The 23,521-nt window shown below is 42.4% G+C and overlaps 1 protein-coding gene across 5 annotated transcripts in view; it reads right to left on the bottom strand.

Annotated features, from left to right (window-relative positions):
- The window catches only part of MCF2L2 (MCF.2 cell line derived transforming sequence-like 2), a 337,731-nt gene that overhangs the window by 9,912 nt on the left and 304,298 nt on the right, over positions 1-23,521 (bottom strand). For all 5 annotated transcript variants that reach the window (XM_037839691.1, XM_037839680.1, XM_037839694.1 and 2 more), the window contains 3 exons: positions 16,039-16,254; positions 15,087-15,179; positions 14,836-14,914 (listed from right to left, as the gene is read on the bottom strand). In XM_037839691.1, coding sequence (XP_037695619.1) covers positions 14,836-14,914; positions 15,087-15,179; positions 16,039-16,254 — 388 coding nt within the window. The remainder of the gene's footprint in view (positions 1-14,835; positions 14,915-15,086; positions 15,180-16,038; positions 16,255-23,521) is intronic.

The raw sequence follows: 23,521 nt of genomic DNA, 5'->3' as shown, positions 1-23,521 counted from the left end.
TGCTCTACATAGATCCACTTGCTTCTTGCATTTATTATTCATTCTGCTGGATTCTGGCTAATCCCTATTTCTGGGGAAACTTAAAAGAGGAGGGTTAGTGGGATGAACTGCAGCCCCCACTGCTGTGAGTTGATCCTTAAGCTTATAGTCATCATCTCCTTCCTACTCATCCTAGATCCTTCTCCCCCTTATCTGGCACTTCTACTGTTGGCATGCCTCGTAGGTGTCCAGGACTCTTATCAGGCCATGGTTCTTTTATTTGCCCATTTACAGTTACTAGTGGGTGTGGGAGTACTTAGAGATGCTCCAGTAGGTAACCTGATAACCCAACATGTTACTGTGCCAGTTTGAATGTATTGTGTCCCCCAAAAGCCATTATCTTTGATGTAGTCTTGTGGGGCAGATGTTTTGGTGCTGATTAAATTTGCTTGGAATATGCCCCACCCAGCTGTGGGTGATGACTCTGATGAGATATTCCCATGGAGGCATGGCCCCACCCATTCAGGGTGGGCCTTGATCAGTGCAGCCATATATAAATGAGCTGACTCAAAGAGAAGGAACTCAGTGCAGCTGTGAGTGACGATTTGAAGAGGAACAAGCTTGCTAGAGAGGAACGTCCTGGGAGAAAGCCATTTTGAAACCAGAACTTTGGAGCAGATCCAGCCACATGCCTTCCCAGCTAACAGAGGTTTTCCAGACACCATTGGCCATCCACCAGTGAAGGTACCCGATTACTGATGTGTTACCTTGGACACTTTATGGCCTAAGACGGTAACTGTGTAGCCAAATAAACCCCCTTTTTATAAAAGCCAATCCGTCTCTGGTGTTTGCATTCTGCAGCATTAGCAAACTAGAACAGTTACTCTCCACCTTTTTTAGGTAGCAGTCCCACCTTTTCATGACAATTAGGATCAATTACTTCTTCCAGAATGGCAACTCCTTTCTTTGCCTGCTGGACCGCTGATACAAGGAACCCAAAGTGACTGTGTGGCAGGCATAGATTTAAGTTTAGTTGGACTCTCACTGTCCCCCCTGGGGGATGTGTCTCCCTTGGAAACCAGGACCTCTAGATCCACTGAGCCTAAAGTTGCAGGGATGGGGAGAACAAATTCCCCATGTGCATCACCGAGAGTGAAAATGAGCAAAGTCATAAGTCCTTTGGCTGCCTGACTCCCAGATTCATATATTCTACCTACTGGGGGCACAGTACCATAAAATGGTCATTTATTTATGGTATATTCTATATCCTGAAGGTGAGCACCGCATTCCCCAGAGTGTCATGCTCAAGCTGCTGCAGCAGTTTTCAAGAGGTTGTTCCACTGTTCTATTAGGCTGGCAGTTTTTGAATGGGGTGGTATATGGTAGGACCAGTGGATCTCATTGTCACATGTACAGGGCGTTCTTCCTGTTTCTATAGTGAGTCCCTTGATCCAAAGCAACGTTATATGGTTGTTCAGACACTGAGTTCTTGGATAGTGATGCTGACTGAGGCACCGTGGGCAGGAAAAGCAAGCATGTCAGTCTGAGTTGGGGTGAACTGCTGTCTTGTGAGGGCTGGAAGGGATATGAAGAAATCACTTTGTCCCCAAGTGACTGTATGGTCTCCTCAAAGGATGGTATCAAGTTGTGGGTTCAGCATTGGTCTCTGTTGCTGGAAGGTCAGACATTCAACAATAGCAGTAGTTAGTTCAACCTTGATGAGGGGGATCCCACGCTGCTGGGCCCATGCACAGTCTCCAGTTTTGCTAATGAGGATCGTCCATTTGTAAGACCATTGTGCAGGCATGGGGGTGGCCAAGGGAGAAACTGTTTGATACCTACTGGTCAAGTCATCCAGTCCACTTGGTTTTTGGTACCTCTTCTGCAATGGATGCTCTCTGGTGGGCATTACAGCACAATATCAAGATCCTCACATGTTGAGCTGACTCCTTTAGGTCCATATGTCTCTTCCCCAGGCAGGGCATGCTGTATTTTTGATCCTAATCCTGGTGGGGATCAGGAGAGGAGGTGGTTGCATATCCTAAGGGCAAACATTGGTCACATTTTGTTGTGTAAGGGCAAACATTGGTCACATTTTGTTGTGTAAGCATCATCTGAGGCTTCTGCATTGTCTTTGGGGAGGGGACCACTCCTGCCAGCCCAAGAAGTTCAAGGGCACATGTCCAGATACCTTTGTCCCAAGTTTCAGGGTCCCACATCTCCCCATCAGTGTCTGACTTTGCCTCTTTGCCTACTGGCATGAGGATCCCAAAGTGACCAGGAAGCAGCTGTAGCTTTAAGTTACGTGAGACTTGCCCGGGTTAAGAATTCATCCTTCTCTCAAGTTCTGCCATCTGTACTTCTGCTCAGTCTGTACTCTGCTCTAAGGGATGAGGGACTAAACATTGGCAAGAGGCCCTCTGACTCTCACACTGTGCTTAATAGATTGAGTCTGCCACTTTCTCTCTTCAATGCATCGATGATCCTGATAGTTAACATTTGACCCCAACCTCTCAAACACTAGAGACATTGCACACTGGCTGGTGCATCCCTGCCTACCTATATCTGGTCCCAATTCACCACAGGTGAAGGTCCTAGCAACTGAACCACTACAGCAGGCCAGGGACTGCGACAATCAGGACTCCACCTACCATCATTGATGGGGTCCTCGTTGCCATCTGGCCAGCAAGTGACCGAACGCTAGAATCCCATCCATTCTAGGACTCTCCTGGTACTGTCTTACGTCAGGTTCCCTAGGAACGGTTTGTGCAAGGGACTTACCGAGAGAGTGCTTTCAGATGAAACCCGTAAGAGAGTGAGAGCAGGGAAGAAGCCAGGTGTAGATATGGGTTCAGGCATTAACTTGATACCCTGGGAAATTCTGGAGCATGGATGGCACCACAGATGTCCCATCCTGTGACAGAAGGGTGGCTTTGATACTCTGAATCAGTCAGTTCTGTAAGCTGCTCTTGGGGGAGGGCATAGCCTTCTTAAGCATTTCCTAGCCAGACAGCTCTGGTCCGCTGAGGATAATTCTCAGAAGGGCACAACTGTTAGCTCATGGCAACTGGAGAATGGGCACACCAGCCTGATATAAAGGAACTGGGCAGGGTGTCAGCAACCTCTATTACACTGCTTGTCATAACACAACTCTGAGGTTTTTTGAGGTGTTTGCAGGAAAGCCTAGCTATTCTAATACTAGAGACAAGACTAATATAGATGGAAGAATTAGTCATTTCCTTGGCTAATGGGGTTCATACTACATGTCAACCTCCTCAAGAACTGACTAGTTTTGGGAGCTTAACAAGTGAAAAAGTTGCCAAAGCTCATATCGACATATTGGTCATTCCACTATAATCTTTTTGTTTCCTGAAACCAGCCTGTGTCCCTAAAGTATGTGTATGTCTGTATACACACACACACACACACATACTGATAAATGGACACAGTCTACAACCAGGCCTAGACTAGGATACACTTAACTAAATGTCATCCCTTCTTCTGATCACTCCACGCCTTTTGGGTCAGATGACCTCAAATGAGCAGGATAGAAACAGAAGGAAAAAAAAGAAAGGCACCTAGACAATCCACATTGTTATGTTTTGGATGAAGGAGGAATTATAAAATTATCAATTGGCTCATAATTTCTAGTGATGAGTGACTTTGTATATTGTGTCAATGTTGACCCTTCTGTCCTCAAGCAAAGGGTCTTTTAAAAGTCTCTTTAAGGGATTCTTGGCACATAAGAAAAGGAGTTATATATCTAAAAAATAAGATATACTTTATCACTTGACAAGGTTTGATAGGCTCAATTTTCTAATAGTCACTAATAATCTTGAGAGTCATTTGTTAAATAAACAACCTTCCAGGTTGAGGATGGAAGTCTTAACACACTTTTTCTTCATCTATAGGAACCCAGGTGAATGAAAGAGGAGTCTAATACCAAGGAGTCTTCCTTCATTTTAAGTTTTTCAAACTAGTAAAGGGAAACTGGGATGTGACAATCAAATTACCACAGTAAATTAGAGATGGAAAATCCGGTTTTACCTTTTGTGCCAGTTTGAATATATTATGTCCCCCAGAAAAAGCCATATTCTTTGATGCACTCTTGTGGGGCAGACATATTAGTGGGGATTAAGTTGGCATGTTTGGATTAGGTTGTTTCTATGGAAATGTGCCCCACCCAACTGTGGGTGATAACTCTGACTGGATAATTTCCATGGAGGTGTGGCCCCACCCATTCAGCATGGGCCTTGATTAGTTTACTGGAGCACTATATAAGCTCGGACAGAAGGAGCGAGCTTGCTACAGCCAAGAGGGACACTTTGAAGAATGCACAGGAGCAGTGAGAGGAACTGCAGTTTACAGAGACATTTTGGAGACAGCCTTTGAAAGCAGACTTTTGCTCCAGAGAAGCTGAGAGGACAAACGCCCCAAGAGCAACTAAGGGCGACATTTTGAAGAGAAGCTGAAGCCTAGAGAACTCGAGTAGACACCAGCCACGTGCCTTCCCAGCTAACAGAGGTTTTCTGGACACCACTGGCATCCTCCAATGAAGGTACCTGATTGTTGATAACTTACCTTGGACACTTTATGGCCTTAAGACTGTAACTTTGTAACCAAATAAACCCCCTTCATAAAAGCCAGTCCATTTCTGGTGTTTTGCATTCCGGCAGCATTAGCAAACTAGAACACCTTTCAATAGCCTTTTTTGTTTTTTTACAAGCAAACCAATCCAAGGTATCCACAAGAAAAGAAATCATAAAAATCTTATGCTCACCATCGTATGGTGGGACAAGCCTTATCATTACAAAAAACAAGATTCAGGGATTATATTCTGTGAACCCTCACCAGCCAAGATTTTCTCAAGCCTTACTTTCTCTGGTCTGTACTAGAGAAAATAGGCCATTTTTCATTTTCCAAATATAAAATTTTATAATGCACACACACTCCCTAATTGAGAATCACTGCCTTATTAAACAGCATTGCTATTAATATTTGTTGACCAAGACTGAACAACCAATTTTTAAAATTATGTGACCCTCTTCCTGTTTAATTTGCCATTTCATGCTCATTAGCATCCAAGAGCCTAGAAGCCTGAGAAAGAAACTTTTATTAGTTAGCTTTGCCCTGGGGTATGGCGGTCTGTGTGTGTGTGTTTGTTTAGCAACTTTTTGTACTTTATAGGGGCACAATGCATTTTGAACTAAAACTCCTCCCAGAGGCCTATTCCAAATCAAGCATGTGGCTGAAGAGATACTTCATGTTCACCAAGTTAATCACATAATAGCCTAAAACCAAAACCTCAAATCAAAATTTCCAAGGCTTTGAATATGGACAGTGATAAGTGAGTAAAGTAGATGGTCTTTTAGAAAAGATAATCTTTCAACAGCCAAAGCAAGAAAAGACAACAAAAATAGCATATTCAAAGCCCCCAAAACAAATAATCTACTATTATGTCATTCAACTATAAAATATAAAAATGCCTCCATACCTTTTTTTTTTTTTTTTTTTTTTTTTTGATCCCATACAGGGGGTTCTTACCTACAGGAAAACTGAGGTACAAAGAGGTTACAGCTGAAGTCCTGTGGTGAAAAGCACCTGTCTCAAGGAACTTCTAACCTTTTCATGAAAAGCTTTGGGAGAGGTGAAATCCATAAATCCTGGATACAGCAAGGAATAAAATGCCACCATACTGTGTCCTTATTCCAAAGCAAGGATATTCCAACAATGCTCTTATCCCTATAACCGTTTCCTAAAGAGGGCAGCTCTTCCAAAGACACTTTTGTCCTTCATTTTCATTCTTGCCTAATGAGATCAGAATAGCAGGAAATGGATTTTATACCAAATCGATAGTACCTAATGCGATTTTGCTTTCTCAACCTCATAATTAAGGAAAGGCCAGGACCTCAGCTTCTAAGCAGCAGGTTCTACTCCACTGCTTCTGTGAACCAGTCTCCTGTTGGATCCTACCTTTAATTCCATGGGTCCTGGGGACCGGGTATTCCTTGCTGCTAGTATCTCTTTTTATATTTTCAATCCAAGGTACAAGTTGTACTCCATTGCCTTTGCTTTAGAAAAATATACACAAACATTGAATCGTTGGAAAGAATGGCACATACGTTCCTCCCTGCATCAGTTGGAGGAGCGCTAGCTGTTGGAATCAAGCCCCAGGACCTTCTTCACTCTCCTCCTCTATCTTTAGTCTTAGATCTGCTGCAGGCTCTACGAAGGCAGAGGCATTCAACAAGGTAATTTTTAAGGGGCCCACTGGCTTTTATAGAGTTAACATCTAGCTGGCTGCAAATATTAACGTGGGAGAGATTTTCTCACATCTCAAAAAACTGTTTCTCTAGCTCACTATAGCTCCCTCCTTCCTTCTTTCCTGGCCTGGAATTCCAACTATTATAGTTGCTCTGGGTTAGATTAGTTTAAAGAATAAACACCACTAGGCAGGCAGTGGAGGTCCAAAGAGGAATAAGATGTGCCCTGACCTAAACCTCATCACCCCTTGGCTTGGCTAGCAGACTACTTTGCCAGCCTGACTGAATCATTCAATGAGTTCTTTCATTTGTTTATTTGCTAAACATTTACTGAGTCCCGAAACAAGTGCCAGGCACTAGATGAGGCCCGAGGGAAGCTAAAACAAATAAGACAACCTCCATGTCCTAGAGGAATTCATAGTCTAGTAGGGAGAAAAACTTTAAACACATCATAAAATTATACTATGGCATGTTAGGCACCGTAGTAGAGATACTCCATAAGAGCGTCGGACAGAGAGGACACTAAGCTGTCTACCAGCAGTCCTTGGTCCTTCCCACCTCCTCCATCATCTCTTTGGCTTAGGGCCTTTGGTGGCTCCACTGGGATCAGGCTAAACAAGACTAGAAACACTAAGCAGGCTCCTGTACCTGAACTGGATCACCATCTACAAGTTTATTCAACAAGCATTTATTGGGTATCTCCTGAGTGCCTTGGACATGGAGAGGAATCCACATGGGGAAAGTTTATAATTGAGAAGGACTAGATGGGATAAGGAGCACCTTATCCCAAGTGAGGACCTAACCTAGGAAAGATGTGTGAGTGATAATTCTCCCAGACAAGAAGGAAGGAAGAGAGGCAGCGTGATGATGAGTAGTGTCTAGGAGGAGTGAGGGAAGTTGAAGGAGCTAAAACCAGAGGGTAGGCACAGCAGCAAAGCAGGAGGCAGGGCAGCCGAATGAGGGAAGGGAGAAAAGAGGAGTAGAATTGGAGGTTTTTAGAGGAAAGCTCAAGAAAACAGCCAGAAGCAAGGGCAAGTAAGGGAGGTTTCACAATGGCAGTTATGATCTCAACTGGCAGCAGAGCAGGGAAGGATTAGAAAGGATACCCTAGACTGGCAGTGGGGACAGGAAACTGATATTTCTTTAAAAAACTGGAAATCCTTTGTCATAAACTAAGAGTGAAAAAAGAATAAGAGTAATTGTGTAGACTCAATATTAACTATCTGCAGCATTTGCTGCTTCTTTAAAAATATCTGGACATATTATTTTTCTTTTTATCATTTTTTTCTTATTGCTAAAAAAAACAGTTTTTCTTGTAGTAATCAATATGTTCAAGTGCTGATTGTGGTGATAAATGTACAACTTCATGATGATACCATGAACAACTGATTGTATACTGTGGATAAATGTATGGTATGTGAATATAACTCTATAAAATTGTAGGAAAATATATATATATAGGAGTAAAAGTGTTGGAGAAAACATGGTGAAAAAAAAAAATATCTGGACACACCTAGTGCTTGCTTCCAACTGTAGAGCCCCTTGACTTGAAATTAAACAAAACAGCATCGGCACTCTCAAATTTAACCCAATTTGAATGGATTTTATATATTGATCTTACACACTCATGCACACATAGGGAGATATTATAAAACTATATAAAAGTGTGTATATATTGCTCGGCCTAATTTTCCTAGGACCTCAGAAAAAGTTCCTGCAGTCCCTGGCTCCCTCCGTCCTAGAATCCTCTCCCATTTCTCAGGCCCATCCTGCTGAATTCCTGGCATGCCTTGCTCCTGAATCCATCCAAGTTTTGACAGCTCCATTAGTACTGAAGTAAGTAATAATAATGTGCCTATTAAATGCTCATTTTTTCCCCACCTGGGCCCAAACTACTACATAACTTGGTGAGGGAAAACTCACACCCCTGGGGTGATGATCACATTCTTTATTCAGGTGTTTCCCTTGCTATAAGAACAACATAAGCTGTGGTCTCCACCTCCAATGGCTCCTCATTGCCTTCAGTGGCATAGAAGGCAAACTGCTCAGCCTGATGTCTGAGGTCTGCTATCTCCTCTCTTAATCTCATTTCCCTCTGCTCTATCTGTGAATGTCTCAAGCTTGTCTCTAAATCATTGCTGAATACGCTAGCATAGAAGCAGCTCAGTGAAGTTCAAAGGTTCCTAGGTCCACCCTGTATTACGCTGGTAACTGGCAGGTGTTGGTGCAGTTGCTAGGATGGGCCTGTGGCTTTGCATTCCCTGCCTCATACTCTGTTCTCTGCCAGGACTAGGGCTTTACCTTATATCCCATTCACTGCACTGGGGCCCTACAAAGCTTCCTGCTGCCACAGCCCTTCCTTGTTGGGCTGGTCTTTCCTTACGGCTTCCCTAGATGTGCCAGTTTGGATATATTATGTCCCCCAAGAAAAAGCCATGATCTTTTAATCCAATCTCGTGGGATATTGGGATTAGGTTGTTTCCATGGAGATGTGACTCACCCAACTGTGAGTGACACCTTTGATTAGGGTGTGACCTCTTGATTGAATGTTTCCATGGAAGTGTGGCCCCGCCCATTCAACCTGGGTCTTGATTAGTTTACCTGAACAGTGTAAGAGCTCAGACAGAAGGATCGGAGAGAAGCTGTAGCTGAGAGACATTTTGAAGACGGCTGTTGAAAGCTGACATTCTGGAGAATGCCATTTTGAAATGTAACCTGGGAGCAAGCAGATGCCAGCCACATGCCTTCCGAGCTAACAGAAGTTTTCTGGACACCAATGGCCATAGTTCAGTGAAGGTACCCTGTTGTTGATGCCTTTCCTTGGACACTTTATGGCCTTAAGACTGTAACTTTGTAACCAAATAAACCCCCTTTATAAAAGTCAGTCCATTTCTGGTATTTTGCATAAATGGCAGCATTAGCAAACTGGAACATTAGACCTCCCAGTGGTCATGCCATAAACCCACAAACCCAAACCACAAGGCCTGCCTCCCTCCTCGACTCCTTGGACTGCTGTACCCCATCCATCGGATTACATTCTTCTCTTTCCTGCTCAAACACTATCTGACTCTGTCATACCCTGTGGATACAATGCACTCTTCTACCTGGCTGTTTCCCAGAGATACTGTGTCCACAGCCACATTAATTTCCCCATCCCTCATCTGTTCCTAGTGTCCCTCTTGTTGCCTTAGAAGCCCACGTCGCTGAGTTCCCTGCATGTTTTGCCCACAGAGCACCAGAGTTATGTTAAAAAATCCCCAAAGATTGAAAGGGGTTGTAAGGGTCTGTAGGAATGAACTGAGGTGATAATGTTGTGTGTGTCGGAGCTTTGTAAAGTGCTAGACAGACGTAAGGTACTAATGTTCCCGATCTTAGAACCTTGGAAACCACCCTCCCTCCATGGCCTGGATGCCCTTTGAGGCTGCATTCTGCCATGTGAGTCTTGTCTCCTCTTAGGGCCCAGTCCAAGGTCCTGGCTCCTGCTCTCACTCACACAGGTCACTGTGGGCCTCCCTGAATTCTTAGAGCCCTTGCTGTTTGTATCACTTATTTCATCTGTTCTGGTTTGCTAAGGTTGCCAGAATGCAAAGTACCAGAAATGGATTGGCTTTCATAAAAGGGGTTTTATTTGGTTACAAAGTTATAGTCCTAAGACCAAAAAAGTGTCCAAACTAAGGCATCAACAATATGGTACCTTCACTGAAGAACAGCCAAGGGCATCCGGAACACCTCTGTCAGCCGGGAAGGCACGTGACTGGCGTCTGCTCTTCCCGGGTTACGTTTCAAAATGGATTCTCCAAAATGTCTCTGGGCTTTTCTTCATTAGCCTCTTCAGCTCCTGTGCATCTAACCATCTGGGGGTCCTCTCATAGTTTCTCCAGAGAAAACTCTGGGCTAGCATCTCTTAGCTTAGCATCTCCAAATGTCCTTCTGTCCGCATCTCCAAGCATCAGCTTTTAATGGCCATCTCCGAAATGTCTCTCTCTTATAGGACTACAGTGATTTAATTGAGACCCACCCTGAATGGGTAGGGTCCATATCTCCATGGAGATAATTTAATCAAAGGTTTAGCCCACAGTTGATTGAGTCACACCTTCATGGAAACACTCAATCAAAAGGTCACACCCTAATCAGAAAGATTAATAAATCTTTCCCCACAAGATTGCATTAAAGAATATGGCTTCTTCTGGGGGATATAATATATACAAACCGGCACAGCATCATTTCACCAGCCCTTGCTTGGTGAACCAGGCTTAGGAGAGCTGGCACTGTTGCCAACCAAATGTGTGAAATTAATCTTCTCTTTCCTTATCTACCAAAAGAAAGAGTTGGGCTAAACATCTCTGAACCTATCTTTCATCTCTGAAATCATAGGAGAAAATCTTTGTGACCTTTGGTTACACAAAGATTTCTTAGGCATGACACCAAAAGCATGATACATAAAAATTTTTTAGATTGGACTTTATCAAAATTAAAATCTTCTGCTCTTCAAAATACACTGAGAATGTAAAGATAAGCCATATGCTGAAAGAAAATATTTGGAAATCATATCTAATAAAGGACCTGTATCCAGGATATATTTTTAAAAACTCTCAAAACTAAATAATAAGAAAATTATGAGCAGAAGATTTGAACAGATATGTCACCAAAGAATATATATGGATGGGGAAGAAGCACATGAAAGGATGATTGCCCATTAGTTACTAGGGAGATGTAAATTAAAACTTCAGTGAGGTGCCACAACACACCTATTAAAATATCTAAAATTAAAAAGACCGATAGCACCAAATGTTGGTGAGGATGTGGAACAAGTGGAATTCCCATACACTGCTGCAGGAATGTAAAATGGTACAACCACTTTGAAAAATAGTTTGGCAGTTCCTTAATAAGTTAAATATACTCCTGCCATTTGGTCTAACCAAATGTATTTACCCAAGAGAAAACAAAACATATGTCCACACAAAACTTGTACTTGAATATTTATAGCAGCATTATTCAAAATAGCCCCAAAGTGGAAATAATCCAACTGTTCATTAACAGTAAATGGATAAAAAGAACTGAGGATATATCCCAAACAATGGAATACAACTCAGCAATGAAAAAGAACAAACTATTGATATATGAAGCAGCATGGATAAAACTCAAAATAATCATGCTGAATAAGAAAAGCCAGCCTCCCCCCCCAAATCATACTGTATGATTATACTTATGGAATTCTAGAAATTGCATACTAATCTATAGCAAAAGAAAGTGATTACCTGGGGAGTGGTGGGGATGGGGCAAGAGGAAACTTTTAGGGGTAATGGATGTGTTTATTATCTTGATTATGGTGATGTTTTCACAGCTGTGTACATGAGTCAAAATTTATATATATGGGAAAAATCTAAATATTGCATACTAGGGACTATAATTAATAGGAATACCATACTAGTTTTGCACAAATATTAGGGACAAATAATTGAGGGCTGACAGGAGCTAAGAGATGTTTGGGTCATGAGAATTGTTTAAAGTGGAGACTGATGAGGATTGTACAGCTAAGTCATGATAATGCGAGATATGGATGGATTATTGTGGACATGACATATGCTATGTGAACTTAGGAACCCCCTGCATTATAAGTTGGGCCCTCAATATTGAGCTTGCTTGGGTGAAACTTACAGCTGTAAAGGGGAAGCTAAGCCCACCTATAATTATGCCTAGGAGTCACCTCCAGAGAACCTCTTTTGTTGCTCAAATGTGGACTTTCTCTCTCTAAGTCTAACTCTGCAAATAAATTTATCACCCCTGCCCCTGACATGGGACAGGATCCCCAAGATGAATGACCTCCTGGTGACATGGGACATTGATTCTGGGAATGAGCCTGACCTGGCATCAAGGGACCGAGATTGCCTTTTTGACCAAAAAGGGGAAAAGGAAGGCAACAAAATAAAGGTTTTAATGGCTAAGAGAGTTCAAATAGAGTCAAGAGGCTGTCCTGGAGGACACTCCTCTGCAAGCTTCACCTAGCTATGCCAAATATGATAAGCCCAAGTCAATAGTAGTCTATTGAATACTTAAAGAATACCCAGATCCCTATCTGGGACCTATAAAAGTTTCAGTCATTAAGTTTATTCTTCAGTGACTTAAAAAAATAATTAAAAAAATCAGTGTGTTGGGGTTGAGGATTGAATGAAGGTGAGGAAGATTGTAAGTATGGTTACTTATGCAAGAAGCTAAAAAAATTTATCAAATAGTATACTCTGAATAAAGCTGTTTAATAAAATTGTGATATAAGGCCTCTATCCAAACACTTTAAAAAGATAAAATGCATACCCCAGGCACTAACCCTGGCCATTCTAATTCCATAGTTCTGGGGTAGGGCCCAGAAGCCTGTTTTTCTAAGAAGCCCTTCAAGTAATTTTCATGTGGTTGGTTCCTGAACTACATTCTAAGAAACACTTGATTGAGAGAGTAAGGATTTCTAGAAACAATCTGTTGACTAAAATGTTGTTTCTGGGATAACAAGTAAATTTTCTACTAGAGCTGTCATAGCTTTTTCTCTTCTGCCTCCAGGGCACATATACTCAATTATCATAACATATATTTAACACAGTATTAATAGTTCAAAAGCAAAGTAAGTAATAGTTTTTCCCATTTTATACTAACTAAAATCTTGTTACTATTTCAACACCTACCGTTGAAATCAAGAACCAGCTGAAATCAAGAACTTATTTCACTTGGTGGTTGTGACAGAAAAGGGATGTGGTGGTTTTCCTATCACACTTCTTAGTTTATCTTTTCCATATCTTACTCTCACATTCTCCTGACTATCTGATGATCAGAGAAGAGGCAGGAAGAGTGTGAAATGGTTGCATCCCTGCTAAGTCTCTGAAGATAATGTGTATTTTTTTCATTTTTACACAGTTTTTCTTACCACACACACAAACCATTGCCAGTATAAATGATGAGAGAAATTTTCCATACAAGACTGACATTTCTTAATTGTACCAACATTACCTGAAGGAAATATTAGAACTCAATCAATGAAGTTTGGCGTGGATTTCCCCACCAAATATCCCTGATGTTCTGAGGTTCAATTGAAAAAATCAAATATATAAAGTAAAGCTTACTCAGTAATGATTTGTTAATTATTAAAAGGAGTACAGTGAGTAATATCAGTGAAAACAGTGGAGAAACAACCTCCAAAATTTCTTTCCTCATAAAACCATGGAGAAAATAGACAAAAAATGGTCAGAAACAACTTTTTCAGATCTCTGGAAATTAACTAAGGTTTGTAGTAATATGGAAAGTATTTATTCAAGAAAAATAGCTGAATATGAGTAAGAACAGTGAGCCTTGTGGTGTTTTAAGCTGTCCCATACCTACCCCACCTCCCTTCCAGCTCCACGGTAGCTTTGGAAGCCAACAGTCTACAATCATGGTAAAAACCAGCAGCCTGACAGCCATGGGAGGGGGCAGAACAGGGTTGGAGCGCCTTCAAAGCTTCATTCCCAGAGAATTATCATGATTTTATCTGTCTGGCAGTTCCCTGAGATACTTCTACTTGCAAGGCTATCTTTATTAGACCTGACTCAGAACTTGTCCAGTATGAAATTGTGGAAAACAATTAGAGGCAGTTGTTTAATTTCTTGGCTGCCTGAGGCATTGGACAAGAGTTGGGGCAAATAATAGGCTAACCAAAAAGTTTTAGAAGTTTAAAAGGAAAAGCTTGGGAATGAGATGCCAAGAAGGACTCTGAAAAGCTCCAAAATATTCCTGGAACTCTAGCAGGCCATGTACATATTTAGGGGTCTGTACATGCTCAGGAAAGATCCCAGAAAGCCCTAAGCTCTCACTCATACCAAATGCCCATCATCTGATGAATGGATAAACGAATATGGTATACCCATACAATGAATAATTATTGCATCATAAAAAGGAATGAAGTACTGATACATGCCAGAACATGGATGAACCTTGAAAATATTATGCTAAGTGAAAGATGCTGGACAAAAAGGGCCACATTTAAAAAATTCCACTTATATAAAATGTCCAAAAGAGGAGAATCCATAGAGACAAAAAGTAGATTAGTGGTTATCAGGGGCTAGGGGACAGGGGAGAGATAGGAAGTGACAGCTAATGGGTACAGGGATTTCTTTTTGGGGTGATGAAAATGTTCTGGAAATAGATGGCAGTAATGCTTATACAATCTTGTGACTAGACTAAATCCCACTGAATTGCATACTTTAAAAGGGTGCATTTTATAGTTTGTGAATTAAATCTGTATTTTTTAATAAAAAGTGGTATAACTTCTGAAAGGTAGTATTGGCCATTTGAATCTCTGTTAACATTTTCTTTGGTGACTTTGGGATTTTTTGATTGAGAAAGGTGGAGGAACACAGCAAAAAGGAACACACACACACACATACACAACCACAGGAGAAAACACCATTTGACCTAAAGCATGCACAGGTGCTTCCAGGGACTTGTGAAAATGTGGCTACAGTTATTTTCCTGGCAAATCATATTCTTAAAACATCCCCAGTCTGCACACCCATCACAAAGTTGGAATCAATATAACTCTCCAGACTGAAGTCAGCAGAGGTAACTCTACCTTTTACATTGTTTTGTTGTTCCATCAGCAATTCACTTATTTCTGAAAACCAACAATCTCTGATTTCTTTTGAAGCGGCCTGCAATACAGATAAGAAAATACTATGAGCATGGGATCACCTCGACTATTCATTGCACAGGGCTTTTTCTCTGAGTGACCTTTAAAACAACAAGATGGAAAACACTTGCCAAGTCATGGGAATATAATAGGGAAAGAGTAGAGGACACCTGTGGGAAAGGCATTGGCTTTACCTGCAGGATGTATTTCTCCAGTCCATTTCGGTTAGCAATTTCAAACTTTTTGTTGCTCCCCCTTCCAAGTTGGCAAATTGAAAGTGTCATCAACTATTGAAAAAAAAAGAAGATAAATTTTCTATACCATAGTCTTCAGGCACTCTAATCCTTCCCACTTTCGACAGCCCTCTTAGTCCATCTTCCTTTCAAGTATTTTGCTTTCCCCTGTTAGTGACCCCAAGGCAGCAGAGAACACAATCTGGTACAGGGTTATCTGTCCTGTCTGTTTCAAAGGGTAACACAGACTATATCTTTCCATATGTAGAGCTATAGCCTGTGAGTTTTAAGTAGAGAGATCATCTCTCCTTTGACACACAAATATTTTAGAAATCTCCACATAGTAACTGAATTAGAAACCATTAACAAACACAAACAACAAAGGCTATTATGAATAAATTAACAACTTGAGTCACGAGAGCACCTATATGCATTAAAAATGGTATGTCCACGTGCATGAGTGTGTGCTATGTGTCTCGTATATAGCAATGAAACCTTTCCCATGCAATGCTTGGTACAGACATGTGTTCCTAGAGGCCCACGGTCAGGATGCCTCCCAGAGTGGTACCCAAAGGTGCCCGGTTGAGAAAGGCAAGTGGAAGTTGAAATCCAGCCCACACTCTAATCACTAAGTCCTTCTCTCTTCTGCCTGGAGGGAAGAAGTTACTTGTTCTAATTAGCTCATCCAGACAGGCTGACATGCAATCCCTTTCCTCCACTTAGCATAAATGCACCTTCATGCCAGCCCTGGCCCTGCTTAGTGACTGAGGACAAGTGTGGATTCTGACTCTGCTGTTTGGCATTTGTCATGTTAACTTCCCTTCTCTAGGCTTCAGGTTCTTCTCTGTAAAAGAAGGATAACGATCTCTATCTCTGATGACTCGCCCCCTCCAGTGCAAGGGACCCCCTTTACCTTCATAGACTTCTTAAAGATGTAATGAGGAGATAACCCCTGGTCACCGGGCTCCATTCGTATCTTACAGAATACAATGCCCCTTTCAAATAGATAGATTTGCCTCTGGCTGGGCTTAAATCGAATGAAATCCGTCATCTTATGACGATCCTTGTGAATTGTCCAGACGTTGAAAGGGCCATGCCTCAACAGCTTGCCCAGCTTTCCGATGTCGTCCTTTTGGAAACACAGACACACAAAGAAGGAAGTCGCTGAGTTCCCTGACAGGGAAAGGACTCTCAGGAATCTGTTTTCAAATTATAAACCATGCTTCTTTGAGGTTTACAATCTTAAAAGTGCCACTCAGGTTAATCTGTCACTAAATCAAATATACAGTTTTGCAAGCCTCACTGAGCCTGGCCCATTCAGTTAGTAAGGTAATATACATAGTGCATCTTAGAAGTACTTGAACTGAAGATGTTGGTACTCTGATACTTGCTTTGTAACTAATTTTAGCTAGCAGAGTTCCATTTCCCCGTGACAGTCAACTTCATGAGGGCAAGAAATTAATCTTTTAATTATGTTCAGGAGAAATGGAATTTTTACTGCATTATGGACCTGAGATGATGCTTGTGTTCCGTCCGCATCCGAATTCCTGCTCCAGGCAGGTGAGACCCTGAAAATGCGAGGTTTGTTCTGAAAAAGGAGATTTCAGTATGACATAATTCTTAAAATACGGTAATGTAAACAGTAATTGCATTCAACTCTGAGTTTTTCAGAGGGAGTGGACAGTGCAAAGATAATCCCAAGGGACCAGTTTTTCTAGAGTCTATCACAGTATGATGCCTCTGTCCCTACCAGTGAGCCTGCCTTCTCGTACCTGTCTGGCTGAAAGCCCAGATGCGCTACCCCTGCCTTCTTTGAGCTGTCTCCAAAGAGTGGAGTGAGAAGGGCTGGGAACAGGGTGGGCAACAGGGAGAACCCTTGTAGTTTATCTGTTTTTTTCTAAAAATCAGATCCCTCTAAAGCAGATACTCGAGAATTTATTTCCCTGAATCAAAGCACCCAAAGGAGACAGGCCCAGGACAGAAAAATTTCCATGAGCTACATCTGTCTGAGATAAATCCTTACGATTTCCGCAAGTTAGTACAAGAAATATGTGCGTTGTTTATAATTGACTGGGCATTATTTGTAACTTGTTCATATGTTGAGCAAATCATGATTGACTGTACCTCTAAAATTTTAAAATAAAAACTTCAAAAGCAATAAACTCTCAGTAAATCTCTCTGGTGATTGTGGCATATTTTCTGTGCTAATTTTCTCCTTTTGCTTTATAAACTTCAAATGCACAGATTGAGATGAATGAAAGAATTGAGGAATAAAGAGCCCCCAGCCATAACGCTTTCTTTCCTAAAAGTATGATACTCCTGTTCTATGGTGTGTGGGCTCAGCTTGATCAAACTCCTAGATGAGTCTTGCATCCTTTTAGGACTCAAGTGCTACCACTCTCTCCCTCAAGGATGGCTTTCTTCTTTAAACCTATTTAATTTGTACTAAATATGGATATACTAACACAGAAAATGTGATTTAGTCAAGGCAACTGACAAAATAGGTGCTCAATATCTGCCACACAAATAACTGTTATTGGTCACTTCTATTTTAAAATATATTTATACTCCATCTCATTTCAAAAATTTGATGTGGGGAGAAGAAAAAAAAGATTAAAAAAATAAGATTAAGAGGTTGTACACAAAATCCATATATTAAAGCCATGTAAACTTGCTGCAGACTCACACTGACCTTCTTGGAGGCATATCCAACAGGCAAATGCAAACCACTTGTTCAGGAAAAGCACAGCAATTCCTCTTAAGACATGAGAGAAATCTCTCCCATCAGTCCTCATAAAAGGTTACTGATCAAATACTGAGCAGCATCCTCAAATGCATCCCACAATGGATAATTTAATGCACTTCATGTGAAAGTGTTTATAGGAACACATTTGGTGAGTGCAGAGGCATCATTTCATAGCATAACTATAAAAGCAGTTTTAAAAGAGGCCAGCAAAATGGGGAGGAGGGGTGGAGAGGGTCTAATGAGCTGAAGAAGGTGGGACAATGTCAGTTTTGGTATCTGTTAAGGCCATGGGCTGTTGCGGAAGAAGCAGCCCTGCTCACAGCCCTGCAGAGGCAACCTTAGCCAGCAGTACTTTTGTGCCTTATCACTTCTGTACTTTTGCCCTTCACCTCTGAAATTTTGCCCTCACCCTGCTCACAACCATGGCTACTTGTATCTCGGTAGGCATTGACCAGACACGTTATTTCAGACGGTGGCCAGCAGCAGACATGCAGCCTCAGTGTAAAAAGATGTGCCAGGCAGATAAAAGGATCCTCTCTGAACTGAGGAGAACTGAGGAGGAGGCAGTGAGCAACAGGAGTTGCAACTGTTAGATGCTTTATGGAGTGGGCAGGTGGTGGAATAAGTGATCAGGAAGCAGAGCTATGAAGAAGAGTCACCAAAAACTACAAGGAAGAGGAAAAGACACCAATGGGTGGAAAGAACTAGTCAGTGGGTGGGGAGACAAGGGGAGGGCAGGCGCCAGGGTGTGCACCTGGCACATCAAAGGCAAAGTACACAGGTAAGAATCCCTGCCTCCTTCCCCATCTGAGGCCCCAGAGCTGCTGTGGAGCCTGGAATCATCCAGAGCCCATCTCTGTGAGCTCCAGCTCCACTATGTTTCCTGAGGCTCTGGGGGTCAGCTATTCTAGTAAACCCACCATCACTTAAGTCACCGGGGGGAATCGCTGTGTCTTTTGCATCCAGCTGAAAAGGGTAGGCTGCATATCCTCCGGGTCATCTTCCATCAGCTTTCTCAGGACAACACTCATGATGGGATCAGATATCTCAATGCTCAAGGCCCACCTTCCAGTGGGCCAAGGGCACAAGCTCTGTGTAGTGCTGACATGGAGGGGCGGGCTCACATGCATTGCTGTCAACCAGGACATGGGCCTGGGTGGAGGCATCCTACCTCCAAAGGGAGGCCGGAGAGGGAAATTCCCCCCAGCAGGACCAAGGCTGACTCTTGGCCATCTTTTCAATGATATCTTTCTTTTCTCTCTAAGCAGACTGCAGTACATCCCAAGACCAGAGACCACGTACACAGCCTCTTGCAGATACCTATCCCCTGGTAAATATTTATTCACTTATTGGCTGAGGCCTATTTGGTGAGAGCTGGGGAGGAGAGGTCATGAAACTAAATGCCCAGCACTGTGAGGGAGCACTGACGTATTCAAGAAATTAATTCAGTGATGCCCCCTACAGAGTTTTTCCACCAGTGACATGATAGTGTGGTTCTCACTTGGATATGTTGAAGAGCCCGATGAATATGACCTCAGAGGTGGAGCATGTGGGCTGCCCCAAACAAATAAGCAAGTGACAAGTCAAATGGCGTCCTCCACATGGAAAGTGATGACAGAAATAAAGCTGGTAAATGCTATCATTTTGTTGCCTGCACATTCTGTAGATAAGAGCCTTGACGTAAGAATTTAAAATGTGACTACTTCAACAAAATGAGGAATCTGATAGAGTGAATCTAGTGAACCAGCCTTCAGAAAGAGACCTCTTTCAGGTGTCCAGGTTTTCTTTCCTGGTGGTAATGGTTAATATGACAGTCATGTACTTCTTGCAAAAAGAATCAGGAAGCCTCTGAATACATGAATCAGAACAAAGCTTGGCCCAGAAATAAAAAGCAGAAGCTAGGGGAGAGAGGAGCCAGTGATCGCAATAGACAGAAACAAAGGGGTCATCCCTTTCTTTCCAGCCAGATCAGGTCCCCCAAATAATTCAGCTCTAGGAGCATTTATTCAGCATCTAATGGGAGCCAGTTGTGGTGCTAGGTCCTTTACCTACGATTTGAATCCCATTTACTCCTCACAACCACCCTTTGACATGGGAATGATGAGGGTGGGAAGATACAAAAGGCAGTTCCACTGAATCATTAGATTATTTACTTAGCCTTATCTCTGCTGTCAACACTGTGGTAAGAAAAGTGGGAACTAAAATGGAAATAAGACACAAGGTCCTATCCCACCATGAACTTGCAATAAAAATATTTCCTTTATTGAATTATATTAATTTTTCTCAGAAAAAAAATGTTTCATTCAGGCGTTACTATTCAACTTTGGAACTTGTTCCAGGCAAAACAGGATTTCAGTGGATTCCAAATGCATCTTGAGTATGCACTCAATCAAATAAAAGGAAAACTTTTTTTTTTCCACAAATGGAGGGGAGTAAATTACATGTCAGCATTCCATAAAACAAACTTTCTTAATTTTTTTCTAATATCTGTAATTAAGTTAAACCAAGAACTACTGGAGCATACACAATGGGAGAAAATGTAAGTATCAGAAGGAAATTTTTTCTAGTTGTTTTAACTATGAATTCATCCACGCAAGTTCAATGTCTTCCCTTTACAAAACCAGGCTTATGTTGAGTTTCAAGTAGAGAGAAAAGAGGTTAAGCTCTGGAGTCTTCACGAATACAGAATGTGACTGTAAGCACCTGTGATGAAGTTCTATGAAGCTGAGGGAAAGAATGTCTGAATCATCAGATTTGAGTTATTGTTGTTAGTAAACTCTTATCAGAATCAGATGGGGAGCCTGGCTGAGAGGATGGCACCCTGGATAGAGAGTGAAGAGTACTAAGAAATAGTCCAGGCTGAGGCCCTTGGATATGTTCACCATTCTTTCCATAGATCTACCTCTGCATCAGAAAGTTGGAAATTCCAATACTTGCTCCTCCATAATTTAATAGGATTATACAAAACTGTCAGGATAAATTGGCTAATGTAAAAGCAAGTTGAAGTCTTAGGGGAAAATAAATCACAGAATAAATGTCAAAGCCCAATTCTAAGGAAAACATGGGAAGAAAAGCCCTTTCCACTTGGTGTAAAATCTTTAAAATTCTATGAGCTGGTTCATCTTATTTGCACCCAGGCTGGCTTCCTCTGAATAAAGTTAGGATAGGCTGCTATTTCCTCATGTTTCAATCATTCTTCCCTCACAACTTCCTCCTCCTATGTGATTTACACTTGGAATAATAGCTGGGAGTTTCCGGCCCTTTGGATGGTGTGCCGGTTTGAATGTATTATGCCCCAAAATGCCATTATCTTTGATGTAATCTTGTGTGGGCAGACCTATCAGTGTTAATTAGACTGTAATTCTTTGAGTGTTTCCATGGAGATGCACCCCACCCAACTGTGGGTGATGACTCTGATTGGATAATTTCCGTGGAGGTGTTGGCCCGCCCATTCAGGGTGGGTCTAAATTAATCACTGGAGCCATTTAAATGAGCTGACAAACAGTGCAGCTGTGGGTGACATTTTGAAGAGGAGCTACAGCCAAGAGAGACACTTTGAAGAAAGCACAGGAGCTGCAGATGAGAGACAATTTGAAGACAGACATTGAAATCAGACTCTTGCTCCAGAGAAGCTAAGAGAGGACAAATATCCCAAGAGCAACTAAGAGTGATATTTCTGAGGAACTGCAGCCTAGAGAGGAACGTCCTGGGAGAAAGCCATTTTGAAACCTCCACGTGCCTTCCCAGCTAACAGAGGTTTTCCAGACGCATTGGCCATCCTCCAGTGAAGGTACCCGATTGTTGATGACTTACCTTGGACACTTTATGGCCTAAGACTGTAACTTTGTAACCAAATAAACCCCCTTTATAAAAGCCGATCCATTTCTGGTGTTTTGCACTCTGGCAGCATTAGCAAACTGGAACAGATGGTTTACATGACATTCATTTTATTTAAGGAAATGGATATCCAATAATGGTAGCTGACACATTTCAAGATAAAAAAGAATAGAACAGAAAGATGTCCCAAAATGACTAAACAAATTGCCACCCCCCTAAATTTTTTTAGTTGAAGAAGGAAAAATTATTGCCAAGAAAATGGTCCCGTCTCACACACTTCTTAACCCCACGATGTGGTTCATGTATCAGGGATCAGCTGTAAGAAGAGAGTACCTTGGAGTCCCAGAGGACAGTAAGAGCATGTGATGGTTACATTCATGTGTCAACTTGGTCAGGGGATTGTGTCCAGATGTCTGGTCAAGCAAGCACTGGCCTACCCATTACTGCAAGGACATTTGTGGCTGGTTAATAAACCAGAAGGCTGGTTTGTTAAATCATCAGTCAATTGGCTGCAGCTGTGACTGATGACATCAGTGAAGGGTTTGTCTTCTGCAATGAGAGAAATCAGTCAGCTGGATTTAATCCAATCAGTTGAAGACTTTTAAGGGAGAAAAATAGAGGACCTTCACTTATTCTTCAGTTAGCCAATGAAGCGTTTCCTGAGGAGTTCATCGAACACCTTCATCAGAGTTGCCAGTTTGCTGCCTGCCCTATGGAATTTGGACTGGTGCAGACCCACAGTTGCATGAGATACTTTTATAAAATCATATATTTATACATATCTCTTGTTGATTCTGTTTCCCTAACTAATACAACTTGGTACCAGAAGTGGTTCTTGAGAAACAGAATCTTAAAATGAGTTTTTACAATTGGTTTTCCACTTTAATTAGATTCAAAGGCACTAATGACTCCATTTCCAATAATCAAGATGGCACTGACAAGAAACTAAGATGGCAGCTAAGTGAGACAGGGCAAAAAAGCACCTCCGTGAAAAACACTAGATAAAAACCAGAAAGTGACCCAGAATACCAGTTACAGCAATGCGCCAGCTGGACGAGGTCTCCTAGTTCCACATGGGTCATATATTGGTGAAACCGGGAGTCTGCATTCTGAAACAAGTGAGTAAGCTGGCTGGAAGACCCGCAGCTGCGTGGTGGTCTGGGGAAGCCAGGGTTTGGCGTTTGGAGACCGACGGGCTCTTTAAAAAAAAAAAAAAAAAAAAAAGGGAAAAACCCAGGAGTGGCTGCAGCTGCGATAGTGGGAACCATGCAGTAAAAAACACAGCAAGAGGGGGCTGGGCCAGCCTCTCAGTGTCTGGCCTGGAAGATAGCCCGCTGCAGATACCTTTGGGGCTGAGGGAATGGAGGGGTGAGCCAGAAGCAGAAAGAAACCCCGCGGCTAGCAGCTGGCTCCCCGGAGGGCTGGATAAACTGCTGCCCGGGCCATGTCCACAGCCCAGAGCCCCGCCAGTTGTCCCGGAGCTGGGAAGGAGGAACTGTGCGAGGAGGGGGGTGTGGAGATGCCCCGTTCGGCCATCTTTGCATCAGGCTGAAAGCACCCCAGCATGGCCCGGCGGCCCGGGCCTTCCTTTGAGGGATGGTGCGCACTGCTGACGTAGCACGACATTCCCTCGGCAGAGGTCCTGGAGGACTGCGGCTGGGTGGGGGGACCCGCTCGGAGAACCCAGGGACACTACACCAAGTCTGGTGGTTTGTGGGACAGCGAGAGAGAAGGTCTGGGGCTGAAATGAAATGAAGGCTTAGACTCTTGCATCGGCCTGGAATCTCCAGGAACCTAGGGGATTTGAATATTA

The sequence above is a fragment of the Choloepus didactylus genome, chromosome 1, assembly GCF_015220235.1.
Source record: "Choloepus didactylus isolate mChoDid1 chromosome 1, mChoDid1.pri, whole genome shotgun sequence".
In the NCBI taxonomy this organism is placed as follows: Eukaryota; Metazoa; Chordata; class Mammalia; order Pilosa; family Megalonychidae; genus Choloepus; species Choloepus didactylus.
This window is presented reverse-complemented; position numbering and strand designations above follow the sequence as displayed.